General features: G+C 37.4%; 2 protein-coding genes across 5 annotated transcripts in view; both read right to left on the reverse strand.

Annotated features, from left to right (window-relative positions):
- The window catches only part of LOC308693715 (E3 ubiquitin-protein ligase TRIM39-like), a gene marked incomplete at both ends in the record, with an annotated part of 764,022 nt that overhangs the window by 505,639 nt on the left and 231,837 nt on the right, over window positions 1–26,546 (reverse strand). The window lies entirely within an intron of this gene.
- pou2af1 (POU class 2 homeobox associating factor 1) lies at window positions 1,963–16,776 on the reverse strand. Of its 4 annotated transcripts, XM_081370798.1 has the most exons (7): window positions 16,561–16,776; window positions 16,345–16,428; window positions 15,723–15,754; window positions 9,820–9,935; window positions 6,550–6,592; window positions 6,203–6,474; window positions 1,969–6,108 (listed from the first exon to the last, which is right to left on the reverse strand). In XM_081370798.1, exons 5-7 carry the CDS (start codon window positions 6,587–6,589, stop codon window positions 5,788–5,790), a joined length of 633 nt encoding a protein of 210 aa, XP_081226924.1. In that variant the 5' UTR covers window positions 6,590–6,592; window positions 9,820–9,935; window positions 15,723–15,754; window positions 16,345–16,428; window positions 16,561–16,776; the 3' UTR covers window positions 1,969–5,787. The 4 variants fall into 4 exon arrangements, 3 of the variants coding, with proteins under 3 accessions (XP_081226922.1, XP_081226924.1, XP_081226923.1); XR_014030503.1 differs by lacking the exons at window positions 15,723–15,754; window positions 16,345–16,428; window positions 16,561–16,776 and adding an exon at window positions 14,729–15,167 and having other exon boundaries at window positions 1,969–5,012; window positions 5,123–6,108; XM_081370797.1 differs by having other exon boundaries at window positions 15,723–16,428.

Genomic DNA, 26,546 nt, shown 5'->3' on the forward strand with positions numbered 1-26,546 from the left:
AATAAAAATGTTGCTTAGTACACTGTAAAAAAATTCTAACCCTCCCAAATCAAAAATTTCAAGTGACCGATAACATCTAAATTTTTCAATTGGCCCAAGTGAAATTCTGTAAATTATAAAATTAAATTGAATTGAATGTTATCGGTCACTTGAAATTTTTGATTTGGGAGGGTTAGAAATTTTTTACAGTGTAATGGGTCTTCTGTGCACACTTCTGCATGGACTGTAATCGGAGCAATATAAGCAGGTATTTAACTTTGACATGTTTCACTGCTTTCTCATTCTGCACAGCTAAATGCCAAATATTGTCCCCCTCCAGCACACACTTTCCCTGCTTCTCCTCGACAGTCACACCTTGTACTGTTCTCCCTTCCATCTCTCAACATTTGTGCAGACATGCCCCTGGATCCTGTTGGGCAGATTCAGCGGCACCTTAAAGGTAAGAAGCAACATCTTGGCTGCATGGTATGTTCTGAAGAATCTTGTGCACAAATTTGTGCACAAAGGTAATGTTCACTCAAGAAAAACACAGAGCACAGGTGTCAGTGTTTTACTTGGTTTAACTCACTCTTAGTGCTCTTTATGGTTTGAAAACACTAATTGTCATGGCCTCAAAACTATTTTGTTTCCTGTCTTGCATGATACTAAATTTCAATTACTAAATTGAAGTATGACCAAGCTTTTCACATGCAGAAATACATGATATTAAGTTTCAGTGCAACATACTGTGGGCCCTATTTTAACGATCTGAAACGCAAGTAACGTTGTGGGCGGGTCTGGGGCGCTGTTGCTATTGCTATACCGGCGGGATAAATTACTCTCCCGCCCGACGCAAATCTAAAATGGGATGGTCTTAAGTAGCTTCATTATTCATAGGTGTGGTTTGGGCATAACGTGAAATAAACCAATCAGAGCGACATCTCATATTCCCTTTAAGAGCAGACGTGCTTTTTCCATGGCGGATTGCTATTGTAACGGCGGATTTGCCAGGCCAGGAGCGGTTCACAGCCGAGGAGAGCAACGTTCTCATCACAGCCGTAAAAGACAGAGAAGTTACATTGGGGATGGGAGAAACCCACCCAAATTAGCTTTAGGTTAAACAGGCGTATAATAATTGGTATAAATGTGTAAGCTAGATTTATGCTTAATTTTTTCACATCTTCATGGACACAACAATGATGTATGGTTTTCTAAAAATGAGAACTGCGTCTGTGTGTAGATGAGATAAGCAAAGTGTATGCGCGTTGTGCACACGCTACATTGATTATGGCCAAGCATGCACCCTTAAAATAGTATATGAATAACATGCGCAACGCGCCACTGACTTAAGACTAGGTTTTTCCTGCTCTGTGGCGGAATTGTTTTCTAAACCTGCAAAATAGCACCAAGGAACGTTTGCGCCGGAACATGCCTCCTCTTTGTGCTGAACCACCCCTGGGAGCGCAAGTTCATTCCCTAACTTACCGACGTGCGTCTGTGGAGGGAAAAGTCCGCTGTGCGCAGGTGGAAAATAGGAATGATACATGCGTCGGTGTACAAAGTCAGTTTCACTGGGTGCAAGATAGGGCCCTGTAAGTGAAAAAGTCTTCTTGTATGATCCTGAAGCATGTGATTGTTGGCAATGCAAAGCAAACACAACCTTTTGACAAACATATGTAGGCCTATGTTTAAGAACAATTTATAGATTCTCAAATAACCTGATCTGTCTCAACTGCTCAGTGTTCCCATAAACACAAATGAACGTGATAAAATGACTAGCAGTATGGGAACTATCTTCTAAACTGTTACACCCATCATATTAAAAAAGTTTAGAGAGAAAAGTACTTCACCATTCGTTTTCTCAAGAAAGAAACTCCCCTGAGCGCAAATGGAAACAAACTCATTTAGAGGTCATTAGAATCGTGTGGAAAGACAGTATGTCCGGCTATAAAAGGCATGCATCTTCACAAACTCATAGAAAATAACTTAAACAATCCAAGGTTTTTATTTAGTATAGATTAACAAATAAACAGACGTCACCTGAAAAGAATAGTCCTTCACAGTTTAGTAGTAATGACTTCATGAATTTCTTCACTGAGAAAATCTAAAGCATCAGAAATACAATTCTGTCATGACAACTCTCCGAGTGATTGGCATGGTAATGGATATGACAATGTTGTATGTTTGGTCTTGGCCGAATAGATGCTGCTGCTTTTATTGCTGCTGCTGCTGCTGCGGCAGAGCAAGAACGGGACTTGCTACTGCCAATACATACACAACACGCTGCTGTGAGCGATTAAGACATTCTGCTGCTGTACAATATAGTGTACATAAATTACCTGTAGCAGATCTATACAGGTGGAGCTGGGGAAGGTGGAAATGCTACCCAAGTATTTGAAGGTTGAGAAGCGAGCTCATTTGCTTCTGATACTGCAGGAACCAATCAGCTGTGCTCTATAGATAACGATGTGATTAAGAACAGGTGAGTAAAAGACCTATTAGCCGGCACCATCTAGAGTTTCATGCCAGAACTTTGTATTTGTAAATGTACAAGCATTGACAGCGTTTTATGATTCAGCTTCAATTATTGTCCTCTTTAGAACAATTGCAGTGCTTTACAACTATAGGACAGAGCTAAATGACCCTATCATTGCATCCAAACCAACTACATGTTTATTAGATCCAAACCCACTAAATTACTGAAAGAGTTGTTACCTGTAGCAGAAGTAACAACAATTTGAATAACTTTTCTCTATCTCTAGGTGATGTCCCAATACTTTTCAAGCTGGCAGCTATTAATAAACCACAATTACATCCAAATGAATTAGCAAATTACAGGCCCATTTTAAATCTTCAATTTATGTCAAAAATACTAGAAAAAGTTGTGTCCGCTCAGTTGTGCTCCTTCTATGAAAAAAATCAGCCAGGATTTAGGCCCCATCATTGCACAGAAATGGCACTGTTAAAAACTGTTAAAATTACAAATGACTTACTTCTAACTTCTTACCAAGGTTGCATTTCATTACTAGTTTTACTTGATCTTAGTGCTGTGTTTGACACTGTAGATCATGACATACTCTTAGATCGAATACAAAATTACACCTGTATTCAGGGACATCAGGCATTATGTTGGTCTGGATAGTACCTATCTGACCATTACAGTTTTGTTTATTTAAACGGGGAATTGTCAAAATGAAAGGCAGTAAATTGTGGAGTGCCGCAAGGGTCTGTTTTAGGCCCTATATACTATTTTCAATATACATGCTGCCTCTTGGTAATATTATTAGAAAACATGGAATAAGTTTCCACTGTTATGCTGATGATACTCACTTAATCTCTAAATAATCTCTAAATTATCCAAGTTAACAGAGTGTGGTAAAGATATAAAATATTGCTACTGACCTATAAGGCCCTAAATGGTTAAGCACCTTTGTATTTAACCGATCTTCCAACCCGATCTCACAAATTTTACGAGGTGGCTAATTTGTACGAATTCATACGACCTCACGAATTAGTACGATTTTTGCTAAACCTTACATATTTTACGAGTTGCCCAATTCGTATGAATTCGTACGAATTACTTACCCCTGAACCTAAACCTACCCATCACTGGGGTTTAGACAAATCGTACGAGTGAGGTCGTACGAATTAGCCACCTTTTAATCACTTGTACAAATTCGTACGAATTGGTCGTAAGATAACATTGTATCTTCCATCATCCTACAATCACTCTCCTTAAGGTCACAAAACTCTGGACTTTTGGTAGTACCTACGATATCTAGGGGGCAGGTTAAATGTAGATTAAAGACAAATCTCTTTGGCCAAGCATGCACATTATGCACCTCATAATCTTGTTCTCCAGTATATCAGAGTAAATGTACATAATTATCTTTTGCTTGAAATGTTGTAAACAGCTATGCTAATTATTTTCCGTTTGCTTTTCTGTCTCTACTGTGGGATATCTAGCATATCTAGAGAGTACGCCAGCTCCAGTTTGGATCCAACCTCTTACGAAGATTTCGGATGAACACACAAACCCTCCCCCCACCACCGAATCACACACTTTCTAAAATGCTTGCAAATGCATGTTTGCTTTATTGTCATACCAGTTTGAGGGAGATATGTCATGCACAGAAGCTATAAAAAAGCAGATTTCATGGTAGAGCATGCACAGAGCAGACCCTTGTTTAAACATCTCATTAGGGAACATGTTAATTTTAGAGACAACTAAGCATGTGGGTCTTGGGCACAGGTAGATTAAACGATAACATCCACAGGGGATTTCTCCAGCTTTCAGAAAACTGATACCTTTCTAATTCTTACTGACATTTTAATGAACTATGTATACAAGGAAGAGCACTCTGTAAATGTTAGTATTTTAACCATTGTAATCATGCTACAGCCAGGATTCTGCACACTAAATTGCATAAAATTGCAGCAACGCTAGCCAGCAAAAACGGACATTAATCTATCCCTTCACAAATGTTTCCAGATCTGTTATTTCTTCCAGATTTCATTTTTCATAAAAGCTGCCAAAATGCTGTCTGAAATGCCTCACATCAGTTTCAGCCTTGCAAATCATATTGGCCATGTACACTGGAGCTCAATCTATTCTGTACACATAAAGTTCAGAAATTTACAGGAGTGAATTATACAACCAAATTAGATCTCGAAAAATTCAGGTAGCGACAACTGCATTTAGAAAAATTCTACGGAGTGTGTAACTGCCTTGAACAACTAGTTTTTAAAGCATTTTTAAATGTGCATCAGAAGTCTCTCTTTTGTATGAAAACCACAGGGTAAGAGGTACAAGACCTGACCAAAAAAAAAGGAGAAGCACATAATAGACCAAAATAAATCCAAAAGCTTTATATTGAAAATAACATCAAAGTATTGCAAATTCCCACTTTTCTTAAAGGTATAGTTCACCAAAAAATGAAAAATTTGTCTTAATTTACTCACCTTCATGTTGTTCCAAATCTGTATGAGTTTCTTTCTTCTGTTGAATACAAAGGAAGATATTTTGAAGAATGCTGGTAAGCAGAACGTTGACGGTAGCCATTGACTTCCATAATATGGAAGTCAATGGCTACCGTCAACTGTTTGATTACCAACATTCTTCAAAATATCTTTTGTGTTCCACAGAATAAAGAAACTTGGGTGAACTCTCCCTTTAATCCCATAAACTTGATCGCTTTAAAAGCCAAGCCCAAACAACAACCCCAAAAAACGCTTATAAGTGGACATAACAACACTGCAAGGAGTCCTCTGCTAAGCAGCCTTCCCAGCATAAACAATACACAACGCCTCTGTTGACAGTGGTTTAGTTAAAATTACAGAACCTTACAGTTCTTTAGTCACTGTAACATTACTTTGGTCAAAAATAGTGGATACCAAACACATGAGATGCCAGAATATTGCTATGGTTACCACTGTGTCAATCATCGCAATTTCGGAAATGATCATTTAAATAAGCTTCTGTATTTCAATGCAGTTGTCACTCCTAAAACTTTACAGTGTGTTTGTGGCCATGAGCCAGCCAACATTACATGGTGAAGACAATGTAAGCACAATATAGGCTTGATGTATGGGCAATACATGGGTTTGTCCATGGGTTCTGTGTCAGCCTATTTGAATTATCCCATACTTGTCATGGGTTCCGACATATAACCCAAGGACAAACCCATGTAGGGCTCATACTGGGGCTCATTCAGATAGGGCTTATTCAATGTAGGACTACATTGGCTCCACCATGAAATCTTGATTAGGTAAAAAGCTGCGCAAAAAGACTGCCAATCTACAAATATCTTAAATGTCTTCTGAAAACAGCGAGGAGTTGCAGATGTAGGGTTCTTTTTGGCCCTCGTCGTCTTCCAGCAGTTTCTCAAGGGCCAGGGTGCCCTCGGGGGCCTGGGGAGGCTCCACCTGCCTAGGCTCAGGTTCTGGTGAGATTACTGGTAAGGTCAGAGGCACTGGGAAGAGCTGGGAGGCTGACAGGGCTGCTTGCACAGAGGGGGACTGCATGACGGTGTTGGAGATGGTGGATAAAGGCTGAGCCCAAGGAATGTATGTCAAGGAGGAGTCTGGGATCTCCACCGGAGGCAAGGCTGAGCTTGAAGTGCTCACGGTCTAAGAGGGAACCAGATAAAAGACTAATTAGCATCTGAAACAATAGCAGTGCCCTGAAACAATAGCAGTGACTTTGCATCAGTCTGTGGCTCACCGCAAGGTTGGTGAAGAGAGGTGTGTGCGCAAACGTCAGCATTGGGGAAGGGCCCACCACAGTGTAACTGGGACAGATCGGCTGGACATACATATCAGCGTGGGATGGGATAGTAGGGTCATGGTGTTGGCAGTCTGGGGTAGTCCAGTGGCTCAAAGGCTGGAGAGCAGATGTGCTGGTGGTCTGGGCAATCCATCCTGTGCAAAGCCCACCGACATCCACTAATGAATCATTAAGACCACTCTGGTTGGCTTCTACAAAGCTAGAAGTCCCTTTTAGAGAGGAATAAGAGCATAAGAATCTTTGCGCAATCAATGAAAAAACAAAAATATTCATATGTAACTTACCAGCGTGTGTGTATGACGGAAAAGTGTTGTTGGGAACCATCACCTTGAAAAAATAACAATGGAAATACAGTTATAATACATTGTTTCCTTTATATATAATGCTCTAATATATAAATAAAATAGATGTAACATATTTGATTATTTTGTATAGTTTATTAATGTGTCTTATTGTTTGATTGTTGTTTGATTGTTTGACAATTCGAGGAGGGACAGGAATTGATAGAAGTGAGTCTCTTTATAGAAGTGAGCTCTTACTCAGTAAAAGCAGAATACACACAATGCATGATACAGTAAGTTAGATGGCTCACGTCTTTGATTTGAACTGCTTGTGTCACTCATTAGCCAGACTACTTAAAGACACAGCATAAAGCATGAAATGTAGTTTCTAATTTTAACACACATTTGGTAGTTAGAAAATAGTTTATTCTGGAACCTGCTCTTACACTTCATTTTATTACAGTTTTTCTCAGTCGCTTTGGTGCATTTCTCACATCACTATTTACATTTGCACAACAGTTAGTTCAACCTCCACAACATTTAGTCATTTGGGCACATCATAGTAGCATTTTCTCATTCCTTCCAACAAATTGCAAATGCTTTTGGACATGCATCAATTGCTTTCATACAACTCTCTGCTGTTTTATAACATTATCATTTGCTTATGTCATGTCAGTCAAAATTAACTATACTTGTGAATGCTGAATAGTCATTCCATATAAAACTAATAGTCCTCATTTCATTGCTTGAGTCATTACATACAAAAATGTTGAACTAGCTGTCAAAATTTGTCATTTAAAAAAAAAAAAAATCCTGAAAAAGTCTCCTAAATTGAACAATTTGCAATTGAGCAAGAGATGATATTCGCTGTGATGTAGATTACTGTAAATTATGTGACCAGACAGAGAGGAACGTCTGGATGTGCATGAATGATTACAGTACCATGTATGTTGTATGTTCAGTTCCAATATGTTCTGCAATATTGTGTACAGTTGTGCACAGCTCTACCCAAAGGGAGTTTATGTTTGTTGTAAATAATGGTGTATTTTTTCTTTTGCACAATGCTGTGAACAAATTAGAATTGCAAAGAGCATATGCAGTAAAAATGTGAAACATACATATATTCAGTGTCTTGTACTCAGTTACCTCATAAATACAGTAATGTGTAACTTTACTGTATTTTTCAAATGGCTGTGCAAATAGTATTTAGTGCTGTATTGAGCATTTTCAGGTAGTGTCACCAAGATCTGACTTTTATCATTGGAAAACATTTACAGAGTAAACTGTCATAATGAAAACACGACTAAGCCATTTGACTATCTTGTTCATAAACGATGGTGTCAGGACTTTTTATTTTGATGACACTGACACTTTCATTGACATAAATACTTGCTTTTGAGGAATGGGCTATCCATTTTGAGCAAGTGACACGCTTTTGCAGGTTATCAACTAGGTTTTGCAGTTTGTACTATTTGTTTTGAGAACTGCATTAACTGTTGTGCAAATGTAAATAGTGTTATGAGAAATGCACCAAAGCGACTGAGAAAAACTGTAAACATAAACATTTTTCTTGTTGCTTTACACAGACAACTGTTAGAACTATTCCACCCTGAGGGTCCAATAACTGGAGCCATGGCCTTTTTTTTTTTTTTCTACAATCAGGACTGGGATCTCAATGAGGATTGTCCAATACCGGAGCCATTACCTCTGTTTTTCTGCAATCAGGATTGGGATCTCATTGAACATTGACCAAAGAAACATGGCTACAACAAACACTTAAAACAGTTTTTAGTGTGAAGTTTTGACAGAAGAATCTCAAGAGTCCCAAGCAAGAATATGAAAACATTAAAAGAGCAACAAACTTGTTCTTATTTGGTAATTATACCATGGTCTGGGTGAATACTCGATTCTGATTGGCTGCAGGGTGTCCATTAAAAAGTGATAGAGGACACCTAGTAAATAAACCGTCTGGCGTAACCAGGGAACCCAAGTTATTGTTTGTAAAAACTTTAGATTTCGATTGTAAAACTAATTAAAATATAAACTAATGTTTTAAAAATGTGTTATTTGGCAAGTGACCATGGTATAAGCGGGTTAATGCCCGACGAGGTGCCCATTGTCAGGTATTAATGGACTTCGGCGGAGGCAACAGTCCTCCGCTGCGCGTCGTGAACCTCGCCGTCGTCCATTGATACCTGACAATGGACACCTCGTCGGGCATTAACCCTTACTTAGACATCTAATAAGCAGTATACTGTGCAGTTATTCGTCTTCAAGTCAGTTTATATAACAATGATAACGACCAGCTTGTTTTACACAAAAGAAAAACAATTAAGGTGTAGCACAATTATATTCTTTTGTAAAATGGTTTACATGTCAGGACAAGTGTTTCCACTTAAATCCCACTTAATGACAGGGACTTTTGTCTGAGACCTACACCTGGTAGATTGGATCAAGGCATTTACTGCTGTGGCCCCCAGCCCAATAATGTTAAAGCTGCTTAAAAACCCCATCTCCATACTGAGGGAGGTGTTGAGTGGAATGGCAGAGAGCACGTGGAGGGGTTGGCTTACTGATAACCTAGCTAACCTAAAATAACAGACAAAGATAAGCACATTTTGCGTGGTTAGGTTTCGCCTAACACTTTGGGAGCAATTACTGACTCACGTCGGCTTCAGCAGAATAGCTCGAAGAGCATTTCAAGCATTTCAAGCATTTCAAGCAATCAAGATGGCATTGCTAGAGAGTCGAAGAGGATTCACAAGAAGTTTTATTAAAGACATACAACCTAATTTTTATGAGAATTTAATGGCTGCAGAGTGTGTGTTTATGTTGTGTTGTCAGGTACAATTTTAAGGTGGGTAGGCAAGCCTCTTGGCAGATCCACAAACGGATTTGCATAGGCCCTATGCCCAACCCCTCGGGCTATGTGGGGTAATAGTTTAACTGTCACGGAAAAACACCTGGATTATATAAGGACAAAATCCCCTTGGAGTTTGGAGAGCCTGCCTTCTTGCACTAAGTAATGCCAAGTAAAATTCAAGCTGACATTGATTTTGCAATATTGCGCAATCCTATCAGTTTCTGAGTTTTCAATCCTCCTGGGGTCTCACATTTGGAAAGCATCACTGTGCATTGGATGGATTACATAAATAAAATAAATTCAAGGTTAAGGGATTTGAATGTTTAATGAATGAGATAATGTTATGTTTGACCGTTTTTACAATCAAAACCATATGTCCTGTGTGTGCACACGTGGGCTGTAGTTCTTACTGTGCCGGGGGGCGTTGTTCTGGAAGCATTTCCTCTTTTTCTCCGCAGCAACTCTTTTACAGGGTCTTTGACCCTCACTCCCTGGTACGGCTTGGATGAGGGCGCCTCTGACAGTGCTGTACCAAAAAACACACCATGAACACGCTTGAAAGATATGAGCATACCTCGTGATGAGTGACCAAAAAAAAAGCTCTGTTATTACTCCTATTGCACTTTAAAAAACATGTAGACATGTAGGGATTTCTTATTCATGCCAAGTCAAACAAGGTGGGGCAGAAAGTGGTGAAAGTTTCAGTCACTCAACAGATGCCTCTTTTATTTGGACCTTTCGTCTTTTTTGTTTTGTGTAATCGGACGTACAAAGCCACTGTAAGACAGTAATCACTCAAACTCTTGCTTTCTTGTTCAATTTCAGTCATTAGTGAAAAGTGTGGACCTTGTAAGTCTGAGTGACACTGAACTCTGCTTATTTGCCGAAATAATTATACAAATCCCACTTCCTAATCTATTCAAATAAAGTAGCCACTCAGATATAACTACCTTACAGGGTTGTTTTTCATTTAAAAAAAATAAAAAAATACATTTTATTGTGCCCATATGTGCCTCAGCTATGATGGTGGAACATGGCAGTAGTAAATTTCATGAGAACTGCACTGGCAGCTCCACAATTGACGTGTTGAAACCCTGAAGCAAATTCTTTCGCTTGTCTCCCCATGTTAGGAAACTCCATGTGAACCTTTTTTTAAGGAAGTATCACTGCAGTTTCACTGTTTTCTGGATGACTATATAATTCATTGTTTGAACGTGACCACCGAACATCTGTTCCAACCCCTCCGTACAGATACATTTACAGTAATAAATTGCAAGTGTGATAATAGGGTGTCTTAGGCATTCTGGAAGGCTGAACATTTTACAGTTCATAACGGCATATATCATTTTCTTATATAATGTTAATATATTAACTTACTGGAACTACTTAAATCTGCTTTGAACTTTAAAATATGCCGATGGCCATGTCATTAAACAGGTGGAAAAATAGAAGGTCATAAAAACTGGCCTATCCATGAACTGAACAAGTCCACTGAACAAGTTTGTGTGGTGCACAGTATTCACACAAAACACTCAAATAAAGATAAATAACTGAATTAATTACACAAATATAAAATGTAACCATAAACATGCAATGCACATTCAACGTTTTTGAAAAAAGGCTTACCAAGGCTTACTTATCAGCATTTATTTGATCAAAAACACAGTAGAAACAGTAACATTTTGGAATATTATTATAATTTAAAATAACTGTTTTCTATGTTAATGTATTTTAAAAATGTAATTTATTCCTGTAATGGCAAAACTGAATTTTCAGCATCATTTCTCAAGTCTTCAGGGTCACATGATCCTTCAGAAATCATTCTAATATGCTGATTTGCTGCTCAAGAAACATTTCTTATCATCAATGTTGAAAACAGTTGCTGCTTAATATTTCTGTGGAAACTTTCAGGATTCTTTGATGAACAGAAAGTTCAAAAGGACAGCATTTCTTTGAAATAGAAAACTTTTGGAACATGATGAATGTCTTCACTGTCACTTTTGATCAAATGAATGTGTCCTTGCTGAATAAAAATATTAATTTCCTTAAAAATAGTCTTACCGACCCCAAACTTTTTAACAGTATTGTACATATAAAAACAAAAATAAAAATAAACATACACTTACTAATAAATTATAATAGATTAATTGTAATGCATCATGCAAGGGGATCTGGAAACTTTATTTCATATTTTTCATTGCAAATTAAAATTTTACTTTAAAATTTATATCATTTTACATTACAATAATTGCAATTTTTTTCCAATCACACTTTCCAATAAGGTTCAATTTTAGTAAAATATCTAACATGAACTAACAATGAACAGTACTATTTCTTACTTTTTATTATTATTTATTATTTATTAACTTTGGTTAATTACTCTCTCTCAAATGTATTGCATTACTTCTTATATATAACTTTCTAAATCCCATATCAACCTCAACCAGTTAAACAATACAAGGATATAAATGAAACTGCATTATTATAAGTGAATAATATAAAAATTGCATATATTATTTTTGACCTAAGTATTTAAAGAGAGAATGTTACATTCAAAACATAAATTTTAACATTAGACATTAAATTTTGATGTTAAATCCACAATTTTGTTTATATAATTGTTATATTTAATGCAATTACATCAGAAGTAACAGTAATTAAATTACAGAAAAATTAAGATTAATCTCTTACTTTACTTTTCAAGGGAAAATCAATTAAATTACAGTAATTAGTTACTTAGTAATGCAGTTATGCATTACAACCAACATTGAGCTCATCTCAAAATGTCCATGAAGAACCCAAGGGTTCTTAACTCAATGAAGAAAAAAAAAAAAAAAAAAAAAAAAAAAAACGCTTTATGCAAAAAAGTTTCTATAAATGTCTTAAATGACTGCATAATACTTTCATGTTCAACAGATTATTTTACATTTTTTATATAGTGATAAAGTATGTTTATGAGATATTTTATTCATAAAATGTAATTAAAATGAAACATTTCTTAAAGCAAAAATAGTTAATTCAAATGAAACCATCAAAGGCAACCCCTAATATCCATATAGAACCTTTTCTTCTAAGAGTGCATAAAGTGATTGATTCTAACAGTACATCTCAAAGATATCTTTGCTTTTTACATGAACAGGCAGGTTCTTTTTATGGCATGATAAATTGAGTTGCGTGAATCTACACAGATGCAGCTGCTGGCTAACAGTGAATTCTAAAGAAAGCTGCATGCAGTGCACACTGTGTACTTAAGGAGGTTATTGTTTGGTGATGTTTGATTGCCTAACTGTGCTCATTCCAAAAAAAAAAAAAAGTACAAATCCTTGATAAAGCTCCAAACATTTCATTTATGCACCCCAGGACAAAACTGAGTATAATTTAATCAATGAATTAATGCAACACTTAAGTCAACATTTGTGACTCATAATTCAATCATTTGAGAGCCAAACACGGTCCTTTGATGTGAAAATCTGATATCGCTTTCTCTGTTTGCAAAACACTGTTTGCGTATAAGTCTCTCACACTCTCCACACCCCATTCTCGCACAACTGTTACTTCTTAAGGCTAAAGTCTCAATGTTTAATCACCAAATAATGCATCAGTAATGTACCTGTTCTGTTCCATTCATCATAGATTCACAACACACACTGGTCTCTGTTAGAACAGGCCGACATCTAACCACCTGTAACTCTCCATAGCCTTGACAAAACAACCGTCAGGTCTTTTTTTCTTTAATAAATGTCTGATATATTGTCATTCTGCAATCAATAAGTCACTGCACTCTCATAGAATAGACATTGTTTGGGATTTGTAATTTATGCATTTCCAACAGGAACTAATTCGGTTTTTAACATTCACAGAGACAGTCACGAAAGCAAAGAGGCCGCTACAGTTGTGCAATACAAGCACAGCAGGATTTAAAAAGTTGAAAAAGAGGAAGCTATGCAGCTGTGTAGTCTCTTCTGTCAGGAGGAGGGCAATTGAAGAGTTTTACATATCAAGATGAAGCCACTCCACAGTATGTCTGGTTTCTGAAGTGTTGCACATGTTTCCAAAGAGGTCAGTATAGTAATAAACCATCAGTCCAGCAGGAAAAAAACCTACTGGCAATAAACATGATGATGACCTCCTATCTGCTTTCACCTCGTAATTTAAAGCTGAATGTGGAAGGTTGCCCCACGTTTGAATTCTTGCGAGTAAAATAATTTGCTGCGGTTCATACTGCTCATTTACATTTAATACTAGATAAGATCTCAAAGACACAGTGAGTGCATGTGGAATTAAAAACGGAAATTAAAAAAACGAACCCCTAATCTAAGTCCATCCATCTGTTATTTTTTGTATCAACCGAGATACTATACTTTGAATTCGATTTTATTTTTATATATTTAACGTTTTACTTTTAAAGTTTTAGTCATTTTGTTGTAAGTTTTGGTCATTTCTATTTTTTAAATATGTATTTAGAGTTTCAGTGTTTAGTTTTAGTTGCTGTAGAACTTCAAACTCAACTAAATAATATGAGAAATGTAATAGGTGAAATTAAATATACATTTTAACATATTTTTATCATTTTATTTTATTTCAGTTAATGTTGATTTTATTGTTAACTAACCCTAAAATAACCCTGATTTCTGACGTTTTAACTGTCTTTCAGCACAGAGTATACATTTTTCTTCTTTTAGGGGTTAATTTGACTTCAAATCAATAAAATGGCAACAGAAGTATATCTTGAGCTTGTACAGCACCAGTCTGAACTTTATCATGTGATAATACATTGCATTTATTCATGTTTTATATCCCCTCAAAAAAAAAGTAATGGAACTTTGTTCATGGAGGACAAAAGAGAAAAATTTGAAGAGTGAAATGTTGCTTATAAAAATTCCTCATAAGATTAAGAAAAATCATGAAGCATCAATGTGATACTTAAATATTAAGTATATTTTTCAATATATTAAAATGACCCCAAAATTACATTTAGAGCTTCTGTCAAACTGCCAAAGAACAGGCCCCAGTGTTTATATAATCCGCGTGAATGATGAAAAGGCAAACACTGAGATATTAATTAATCACACTTATCAGAACAGATAATGTGCCAGAACAGCAACGATCAATTGGTTTCCATCCATATAATGTAATGAGAGCATATGCGAATAGATTTGCGTCTGAATTGAATCGACTAAATGAATATTTTCTTGATGATTCAGGCTTTTGCAGTGCATTTAATTTTCATAAGTAAATAATCTTACATTTGCATACTGCAACATAACGCATGTGAAATGTGCAAATCTAATTGTATTGATATTCAGAAATTGTACTTACATTTTCCCATGTGCACACTCTGATATGTAACAATCTAAACTCTTATGATATCAAGTCAAAAACTCTTTTATTACTTCCTGAGATCATCTCATAATTGTACAGCGGTCGCTTGAGTGGGCTGCCTTATAAAAGCAACTGCATTCAAGTGATGTCACCACAAAGGGAAGCCACTATCCTCATTAATTCAGTTTACCAGAATTTAAAGTTTCAGCTTAGCACAAATTCTATGTCCATAACTGCTCTATAATGAAAGCAGAGAGGGTTTTGGTAAACTGGTGAATTCCCCTTTTGTCTTTATCTCATATTTGTTCCAAGGACACATTAGAAATGTACCACGAGGCACATCTGTACAATCTGTTTTTCTTCTAATGATCCGGAACAAAATGACCACAACTCTTAAAATGCACTAATTATATTAAATCCATGCCTGTGAAGTGAATAAGTCTTTTTCTAATTTATTTTTTATACGTAGTTGATGTCTCTAGACTCCCATTATTTTGAGGATTACATTACATGCTCTGTTGATAAGTATGCCTTATGATTACTATGCCGAGGCAGTTCATTTATATAACATATATTAACTTTACTGCTCTTTCTGGGTGCAGTTGAGTCCAAAATTAGGCTGCTGAGAATTGATGTACGCTATCTGAAACTGCCACGCTAGTCAATTTATTAGTGTTAAAGGAAACACCTGCACACACTTTGAGCTTCATTGACCACTCAAGCCATGAAACTCATCATGTTCCTTTTCTCAGCTCAGTTCTTTCTATTATTACACAAACAATCACACATCTCAGCAACAAAAACAAGGAACAGCTTTTTATAACGAAATAACAAAATACATCTGCTTCGAATGTACTAATCACTTCACACTGCACAGTTAGAGCTCAAATAAATCTAACACTGAACTAAGTTCTCAGCTCATAAATATTTGAAACAGCTTCTGGGAAAGGCATATTAGTGAGGAAAATGTCAATAAACTAAAAATACTTACTTCACCCCTGTGTGAGAAGACAGATCTTCCTTCTAAATGAGAAACAAAGTGTAAATGAGATACAACACAGTGCCAACGGTTAATGCATGAAAGCATTCTCTAATGCAAACTACAGTGTGGGCTCAATGCAAAAGAAGCAATTTTCAATAGGCCTCAGTGGACATAAGTTTTTGAAGAAACTTTTTTTTCTTTCTACTGCAAATTTTCGAGTACAGCATGAAACCTTGTGAAGTTCTGTAGGTAAAAGCACTGAGATATTTTTACGAGCTCAACCTAGAGTCAGGTGAGGAAATAAGGTCTTGACCTTTAGAACTGTTGTCTATACCTTTACAACCATGTCTTTGTAGGCGCTGTGTAATGTTAAAATCACATATGTCAGTTTATTTTTGAAAGTTGTGACTAAAGAAAAAAGGAAGCGATGAAACGAATACAGCTTTGCTTCAGGCATCCTAGTTTACAAGTTCAGTTATACTTTAGGTTTTAGGTTCAGCTTCATTGAAGACGTGTCGAGCGTAACGGTGAAGGATGAAAGGAAAGAGTCTTATCCTCGCTCATCTTTCACCTGGAGCATCGCTGGAAAGCAGTAACAAGGCGAGGGCAGGGGTCACTGTCATATACTCACCTGCAGACACAACGTGCTCCTGTGTGTGTTTTACTATGAGGGCAAATACCACAAAACAGCCTCTGGGGTCGGGAGTGATGGCCTCTGCCAAAGAGGTTCAAATTAGTGATCTATTGGCTGAAAATACTGTTTTGAAAAATAATGATACAAAGCAAGATTGTGCAAAAAAGTCATTCATCTTTTATAGTGTATTTCAAAAATGTTTTCTCAACAAACCTTTTGGCATAGACAAAGGGGAGCTGGAGCGCTGCTGGTCTCTCTTGGATACTCTGGTGCTCTTGGAAGAGGTAGATGTTCATAGAATTGGAAAAAGTCCAGGTCCAGGCACTCAGTGGGATCCAAAAGTTAAAAGGCCAAAACATTAAAACACCAACGAGACCCAAGTTCACCTTCCCAGGCAGCCTTAAACGGGACCTATTGTGCAAAATTCACTTTTGCATGCTGTTTGGACATAAATGTGTGTTGGCAGTGTGTGTACACAACCACCCACTAGTGAGACTTACCTCCTCTTTAACTTAGTGATGGATGAGGTATCATGATTCAGGAGCTTGTTATAGATTTCTAAAATGAAAGACTTCTGACGGGGCTCCGGAGAGAGAAACTCTTCCCACAATTGGAGTGGGGGTGATGAGGGAAATGCTGGGAACAAGGCTTTGGCGCAGAGTCGAAATTCACTTGACAAATCTGCAAAGCTACGGAAAGTATACCATCGCTATAGAAATCTTTAAAAGTTTTCAGGCCTTTGTCATACCATGTAGAAAACATGGGATCAGATAGTGCAGGTTGAAACAAATGTTTTTTTTTTGGTAAAGGAGCTGAAATAAATGGAAAAGTACATTTAAGATACCTTCTAAGTTGGTACCAGATTTTTAGAGTGGAATTTACCACTGGGTTATCTGTAAAGCCAGAGAAGTTGGTAGGGATAGAGGAGGTGAGCAAAGCCGACAGAGAGGATGAGCCGCATGAATGTATCTCTAAATTGCACCGTGTGGGATGCGTAGATTTGGACCAAAATGAGATCTTATGAATATGTGTTGCCCAGTAGTATAATTGGATATTTGGGAGAGAGAGTCCGGCATTAAGTTTACATCTCTGAAGGATTGATTTACTTATTCTGGATGCCTTTCCACACCATAAAAAGCTAGATATATCCTGATCAATAGTTTTGAAAAAGCGCTTAGATAGGAATAGAGGGAGACATTGGAATAGAAACAAGAACTTGGGTAAAATGTTCATTTTAACTGTGTTGATCCTACCTATAAGCGACAATGGCAAGCCCCTCCATCTTTGAAGGTCAGACTTAATTTTAGACATTAAAGGGGACACATCAAAATTCTTAATTCATTGTCAAGATGGTTCTAAAACAACATGAATAGTGTCCAAAAATGGCAATTGGGTCTATTGCATTCAAAAACTAGCCATTATTTACACAATACACTGTCACTATTGAGACGATAAACCTTGTGGCATAAAGAGATGGGCACATGAAAATGTCAAATAAAATAGAAAATTTCTCAGTTGAATATATAAAAAGTATACTTTAAGTTCATTAAGTGTACTGTTTCAATACTACTTGAGACTGAATTGGCCAACTTACAAACTTTTTGGCCAAAATGTATACTTTTTAGTATGCTTTAAGTGTAACAGTAGCCAACTTTGAGTACACATCTAGTTAACAATTAAGTTTTTCGCTAGAACTGCAACGATACTATAAGTAAACTTAGGTATACTGATAGATTACTAGTCTACGGTACGGAGCCCTGCACATCACATGCAGGAAAAAAATAGTAGGCTAAATCGTGCGCACAATTTACTATTTCGTTCCCTCGTTTGCTAAATCATGCGCATGATTTATAAATTGAGGGAAAGAATTAGTAAATCGAGCGCACAATTTAGCAAATCGAGGAAACAAAATAGTAAATTGTGCGCACGATTTAGCAAACTGAGGGAACTAAATATTAAATCGTGCGTACTTTTTTATCAACACTTGAATGTGGGTATGTTTCATCAAAAAAAGAGAATCGCATTTTTGTCAAAGAATATATCCTACATCCTGATCGTATTCAGAATGAGAAACAAAACACAGATGGAGTAGATCGAGTCCATCAACACCCCCAAAGCACAGTCGATTCCTCTTCATGGGTTCGACATTTCATTCGGTAACTTTAGGCAGTTTTGAACTTTGTTTAAGGTTTGATGATCTCGTTATTTTACATCCGCGTAAGCAATCTTCTATATGGCCCTGTCCCAAATGGCACACTTCATATGCACTTTCGGTCTTGTGGACCTACAATGGCTGCCGCATGCACGTGTCCTTTAAGTCCATGACCCTTAACTTATTGTCATTTTAGGTTTCATGAGCGCCCCCTTTGAGGTCGATATGCGCCCTCTATGCGCACTTTTGCCGAACCCACACTGATGCGAGGTCCGCAGCAGACTTCTTCCCGATAGTCCATGCGGCGTTACGTCACGAAAGTGCGGACTCGTAGGAAGACCACGGGTGCTTAGGGTGCCATTTGGGACAGGGCCTGTCACTTGTTTCTGCTTATTCTTCACCTGTGTTTTGACTGTCTTTATAACCTTAAAAACATGGATAACCGGAAGATTCCACACTTTTGTGACATTTGAATGTTGGGTAGAAGTCTGCTGCAGAGCTCGTTTCAGTGCAGTCTCGGCAAAAGTGTGAATTGATGGCATATATCGACCGCGGAGATATGTGCTAAAATTTATTTTTGTCATTTGTGTTAAAATGACAAATGGAACACCCTTCGGTCTTGGATCCATTGCAAGCCCAGAAGACTGGAAGTGCACATGAATACCATTCGGGACAGGGACAAATCTGCATTATGTCTCGAAAGTGTGTAGTAGACTCAGAGGAAGAGAGCGATGCGTTAGGGTCCCATTTTGGACAGGGCCTTAGTAGTGTTCACCACAAGTAATAGGCTGCAGAGTAACTAGGTCAGAAATAAGTAGCTATAGAAATGGCACAAAGATGACACCTTAAACACAGTCTTTTTGAAAATTTGGTGGTAGAGGTATAGGTGAAATGCAAACAAATGTTTCTAGGCAGTTGTACACACCAAATTTTCTTTACATTCAGAATAGATCCAGACAGATTTCAGGCCAATAATGAACCTTCACTGAATGGCCAATTTCACATATTTTCAAAATACAAAATACTGTTTGTATTTACAGTACTGTAAATACAATTTTCCCCACAGTGTTTGGTATTTTATTTTAAACCATTTCAACTGAGCTATTGAGCTAGTGTATAGATAGATAGATAGATAGATAGATAGATAGATAGATAGATAGATAGATAGATAGATAGATAGATAGATAGATAGATAGATAGATAGATAGATAGATAGATAGATAGATAGATAGATAGATAGATAGATAGATAGATAGATAGATAGATAGATAGATAGATAGATAGATAGATAGATTTATGTCTTTAATGTAATCTTCTCACTTTAAATACTTTGGTCGGTAGAATAGTGTAGGCAATAGTAAAAGAACCATTTCTTATTATTATCAAAACAGTTGTGCTGCTTAATATTTTTGTGGAAACATTTTGTGAAACAATATTCTTTGATAAATAGAGGTAATACATAATTGTTGATAAATACGTTTATTCAACATATAAATACCTTTGCTGTTATTTTTTATAACTTTTGATGTTATTATTTTCTGAATAAAAAAAAAATATATATATATATACACTCACCTAAAGGATTATTAGGAACACCGTACTAATACTGTGTTTGACCCCCTTTCGCCTTCAGAACTGCCTTAATTCTACGTGGCATTGATTCAACAAGGTGCTGAAAGCATTCTTTAGAAATGTTGGCCCATATTGATAGCATAGCATCTTGCAGTTGATGGAGATTTGTGGGATGCACATCCAGGGCACGAAGCTCCCGTTCCACCACATCCCAAAGATGCTCTATTGGGTTGAGATCTGGTGACTGTGGGGGCCATTTTAGTACAGTGAACTCATTGTCATGTTCAAGAAACCAATTTGAAATGATTCGAGCTTTGTGACATGGTGCATTATCCTGCTAGAAGTAGCCATCAGAGGATGGGTACATGGTGGTCATAAAGGGATGGACATGGTTAGAAACAATGCTCAGGTAGGCCGTGGCATTTAACGATGCCCAATTGGCACTAAGGGGCCTAAAGTGTGCCAAGAAAACATCCCCCACACCATTACACCACCACCACCAGCCTGCACAGTGGTAACAAGGCATGATGGATCCGTGTTCTCATTCTGTTTACGCCAAATTCTGACTCTACCATCTGAATGTCTCAACAGAAATCGAGACTCATCAGACCAGGCAACATTTTTCCAGTCTTCAACTGTCCAATTTTGGTGAGCTCGTGCAAATTGGAGCCTCTTTTTCCTATTTGTAGTGGAGATGAGTGGTACCTGGTGGGGTCTTCTGCTGTTGTAGCCCATCCGCCTCAAGGTTGTGCGTGTTGTGGCTTCACAAATGCTTTGCTGCATACCTCGGTTGTAACGAGTGCAGTCAAAGTTGCTCTTCTATCAGCTTGAATCAGTCGGCCCATTCTCCTCAAACCTCTAGCATCAACAAGGCATTTTCGCCCACAGGACTGCCGCATACTGGATGTTTTTCCATTTTCACACCATTCTTTGTAAACCCTAGAAATGGTTGTGCGTGAAAATCCCAGTAACTGAGCAGATTGTGAAATACTCAGACCGGCCCGTCTGGCACCAACAACCATGCCATGCTCAAAATTGCTTAAATCACCTTTCTTTCCCATTCTGACATTCAGTTTGGAGTTCAGGAGATTGTCTTGACCAGGACCACACCCCTAAATGCATTGAAGCAACTGCCATGTGATTGGTTGATTAGATAATTGCATTAATGAGAAATTGAACAGGTGTTCCTAATAATCCTTTAGGTGAGTGTATATATATATATTAAATATCATCAGCCAACCAGTCAAGCTTTGCATGATTATATATATGATATTTTCATATATTATTATTCACTGTGTCCAACTAGTTTGTGGTCTCCAGTAGGCTACATAATACTGTAAATTAATCAATAATATATAGATTTTTTTAGAGAGAGAGAAAAAAAAGACATTCACAAAACAAATATCAGCATTTTTTTCTTAAAAAGTTAGTTTTTGGTTTCGTCTGCAGGCTAGACTGAAACCTTAGCGTATGTGCCAGGCGAGGTTACAGCCTGTGTGTACATGCCACTTCTCAGAGTGCCAGAGCAGGCAAGGGCCTGCTGAACAAACAAACCAACACAACTCTATCAACAAACTTAACAGATACATGAAGGAACAGACGGCCCTTGTCTCACGTGCGCTCTCCTTGCACGCATCCTGCCTCACATTCTCTGTCCCATGGTGGACACGGGCAGGAGACCCAAAACTAATCCCAAGAGATTGACAAATGCATCTTATGTGTACTGAACTCAACTGAACTCAAGTATGGACATGACCTGTTGTGAAAAAATAAATACAAATTCAAGCCATTGATTGCGTCTCATATGGCGTATTGTAAGTATTGCAGAACAAAGGGGCATGTAGTTGCACATGCTCAGGCTGCAGTAAAAGCTACATCTAAATAGATATGTAACAAAAGCATCCTGAAAAACTTTAAGGACTTAATACACAATACAACAATAGTCAAAAGTCTTTTATGAGAAGACAAAAAGGTCAAAGGATTCATCTGCAGCCATAAAGTCACACTGTAGATTTACAAGTGTAATGAGGGCTGGCTGGGAGGGACGGCTTAAGGGTTAAGAGAGAGTGAATGAGTAAAAGCAACTGAACAAAAGGATGAAGACAGGAGCAGAGTGCAGTGCCTGAGGCGACAGGACCAAATTCCTGTTGTCTTGAATGAATGAGATAATAAGACATACACCAGCAAGAACTTTGCAGGGAAATGGCAATATCAAGTTCTTGTTAAATGCAGAGACATACAGTATGGTAAATATGGTATAGAACGGTTTAATTAAGTGGCAAATATGAAAAGCTGACTTTGCTGTGAACAGGAATTACTCAATATTATGGTTGTGCAGGTTTTTTTTTTAACCACATTTTTTTTGCTACTTGCCAAGGTAAAACACCTCAAGCTGTTATAAAAAAACTGTTTGTGTTTAAATGCTGATAATAAAATTCCTTACGATTTTCGAATCCTTTTCATCCTTTCTTGCATATAAATTGGCAATTTAGCATTGACAAATAGCGAACATTACATGTCATCTTATTCTATTTTTCTTCACTGCCTCATTGTTTCAAACTTTTGGAAAAACATCTCAGAACTGGATTAACATCACTGACCTCTGTGTCTTTAGTGGACTTTTTATAAGTTAATCATCTTTTTATCGCAAATGGGACATCGTCAATCATTGACATTCATCTTCATTTATGTGTCTCTGAACTGATAGCCTAATGGTAAATTATTGCTCTTGGGTCATTTGTTCAACAGCTCTACACTAATCGCACGAGATGCGTTCACACTGACCTTGATGGTTTTGGAACATTTTGGCATGGGATGGCATTTAGTTAAAGTCAAGAGTAAAAAAAAATTGATAGAAAATTACTAATTACATACATCCACATGTATTTACAAGGGTGAACATCAACTATATTAAAAAGTGTTTTATTTATCAATCATTAAGCATGGATTTAAAGGTTAGATTAAAATACCTTTTTGTATAATAATTCCTTTTGTTCTAATTTAAAGGTACACTATGTAACTTTTTTTGTTCAAAATTTTAATCACGAGTTAAAACATCATCATCCCTGATTCACTAAGCCCGGGCGGGATGGTTCCTCTGGAAATTGTCATTCGTCCTTGTTTGTCTCCTCATACTGTATCCGTAAGTAGGGAAAAGTTGCTCCGGCTACTTTGACTCGTGTATCTGAGGGAGTGTCACAGGTTAGCTGTCACAACGAACGAGAAAGGTTGACATGGAGCAGTTAAATTTCGAACCTCCGGGAATAATAATAATAAAAATACAAATAAAAGCAGAACTTCTGCAACAACAGAGATTCTGCTGGCAAAAAGAGAACAGGACAGAGTTTGTAATAAAACAAGAATCAACACTGACTTGGCTTTTCAGAGATGGAGAGAACTGGGAGATTTTAAATGTTGTAAAAGCGATGCAGAGATGGTGTTTTTATTACTCAACAGGGGCCTCATTTATAAAGCGAGCGTACGCACAGATTTGATCTTACAGTGTGTGTAAGCTAAAATCCATGCAAATGTTTATATTCATAGAAGTGGTCTTAGACGTGGAAAAGTGCTTAGCACCACGTCAGGGTCTGGGCAAACTACTACGCACTTTTTCTTGTGGCAGACAGTTGGAGAACTGCAGGTATTTGAAAATCTAAGCAGTTCTTGCCACTGACCGTTCTCAAGTAAAGGTTTTGGACGTTGACTGTTGCTCTTTTATATGTTATTGATATTAATTAGGTGGAGTTTACAAAGCGGAGATCGGAAACCATTCAGCATGCACACAAATTCAAGATCATTTGCAATTTATAAATTTCACTTCTGGAAGAGAGGCGTATGCACGTTTTTTTGTGCATAAGTCCGTTCTCTAAATCACACGTAGCTTTAGTATATATACGGTATATAGTATATATACGCAGTATATACAGTATATATATATATATATATATATATATATATATATGCACTCACCTAAAGGATTATTAGGAACACCGTACTAATACTGTGTTTGACCCCCTTTCGCCTTCAGAACTGCCTTAATTCTACGTGGCATTGATTCAACAAGGTGCTGAAAGCATTCTTTAGAAATGTTGGCCCATATTGATAGCATAGCATCTTGCAGTTGATGGAGATTTGTGGGATGCACATCCAGGGCACGAAGCTCCCGTTCCACCACATCCCAAAGATGCTCTATTGGGTTGAGATCTGGTGACTGTGGGGGCCATTTTAGTACAGTGAACTCATTGTCATGTTCAAGAAACCAATTTGAAATGATTCGAGCTTTGTGACATGGTGCATTATCCTGCTGGAAGTAGCCATCAGAGGATGGGTACATGGTGGTCATAAAGGGATGGACATGGTCAGAAACAATGCTCAGGTAGGCCGTGGCATTTAAACGATGCCCAATTGGCACTAAGGGGCCTAAAGTGTGCCAAGAAAACATCCCCCACACCATTACACCACCACCACCAGCCTGCACAGTGGTAACAAGGCATGATGGATCCATGTTCTCATTCTGTTTACACCAAATTCTGACTCTACCATCTGACTCTACTGGCTTCACAAATGCTTTGCTGCATACCTCGGTTGTAACGAGTGGTTATTTCAGTCAAAGTTGCTCTTCTATCAGCTTGAATCAGTCGGCCCATTCTTCTCTGACCTCTAGCATCAACAAGGCATTTTCGCCCACAGGACTGCCGCATACTGGATGTTTTTCCCTTTTCACACCATTCTTTGTAAACCCTAGAAATGGTTGTGCATGAAAATCCCTGTAACTGAGCAGATTGTGAAATACTCAGACCGGCCCGTCTGGCACCAACAACCATGCCACGCTCAAAATTGCTTAAATCACCTTTCTTTCCCATTCTGACATTCAGTTTGGAGTTCAGGAGATTGTCTTGACCAGGACCACACCCCTAAATGCATTGAAGCAACTGCCATGTGATTGGTTGATTAGATAATTGCATTAATGAGAAATTGAACAGGTGTTCCTAATAATACTTTAGATGAGTGTATATATATATATATATATATATATATATAGGCTATAGCAAGGTGAGAAAGGTATTTTTTTGAACAGATAAACTAACTTAGGCCTATGTAGCTCTAACAGAGTTGATTGTAAATCATCATCTATTGTGATGGATCGTTTTTGTTATGGTTGTTGTATAGCATTGTGCTGGAATTTGTTTTCAAGGAAGTACAGTAATGGTAAAGCTACAGTAACATCTTCAGCTAGTCATCTTGAGATCATTTTCATCTAAACTGGTAACATCTCTTAAGCCTAGTAGTGAATGGTTTATGCGCAATAGGATAACTAGGGCCTATGTTAATCTGGACAGTCACGTAGCCGAAAAACAATAAAATGCATGCAGTTTTTTTTTTTCAATAATATCTGTCTCCAATACTGCTGTCATTACCACCATACTGATTCATATTACACATATAAAAGTGTTATTTTCATAATTTAAAGCTAGCTTTTAAGTCCAAGGTGCAGGTGCAAGTGTCTTGATTGTTATTCCGTGATAAATGTTTTAAAATTGTACATTGGTACATCCAGAACTTTACATTTTAAAGATTTCCCCTACTACTCCCCTAAAACAGTGAAGTTACATAAAGAGAAAGACTCGAACCTGTTGACTGCATTGACTTGTTAATAATCAGTTGATGACGTAATAGAGCAGAACGTAGGCCTATCCATCACTGCCAAAGCCAGATCTTTGTAAGACCAACTGCATTTATTCTCTATCTTGATCAGGCACAGAATCGTAGTGATGACTTCAGAGCATCATCTCAACGGGATGAGAACACCCCTGCTGGCCAGTTTACAAACACTTTTAGTCATTTTCTGCGGGATGAGTAATGAAAATAGATCATCCTTTCAAAATTCATTTCAGTTACCTAATAAGTTTATCATAAAAGCTGTTTCCTTTTGAGCAAACACAGAAGACCCTGGCGTACATCAGACTGAAACCAATGTTGAGGTTGTGCACTATCTTTGTGGCTATATTTTTGCCAAGAACATCATTTCAGTGAAAATTGACAATGTAAATTAAAAGCCCTGCAATAATTAATGTAAATATGCATCATAACATAACCTGCATTAAATAAAGCTGCAATGTTTATCAGTTCTGAAAATGTTTTCTAACAAACTAGACTAACAAACCTTTGGAAAGAAATTTTCAAAAATGTTTGTGTGTGTGTGTGTGTGTGTGTGTGTGTGTGTGTGTGTGTGTGTGTGTGTGTGTGTGTGTGTGTGTGTGAAACCAACATGTGAACCCTCATAACACATAATTTCAAGGTCAATAAACAGGCATTGCATAACAATTTATAAAAAAAAAACATTATCTTGTCCGATATGAAACGATATCCAGTTAGATGGAAATGTGCCAAACAGATAGCCTGCACTGAAACTTGCTCCTGTGGTGATATCTTTTCACCTGTTCTGGTGACTAATGCTTTGTTAAGTAGACAATTA

Source organism: Scardinius erythrophthalmus (genome assembly GCF_964197995.2).
Source record: "Scardinius erythrophthalmus genome assembly, chromosome: 7".
In the NCBI taxonomy this organism is placed as follows: domain Eukaryota; kingdom Metazoa; phylum Chordata; class Actinopteri; order Cypriniformes; family Leuciscidae; genus Scardinius; species Scardinius erythrophthalmus.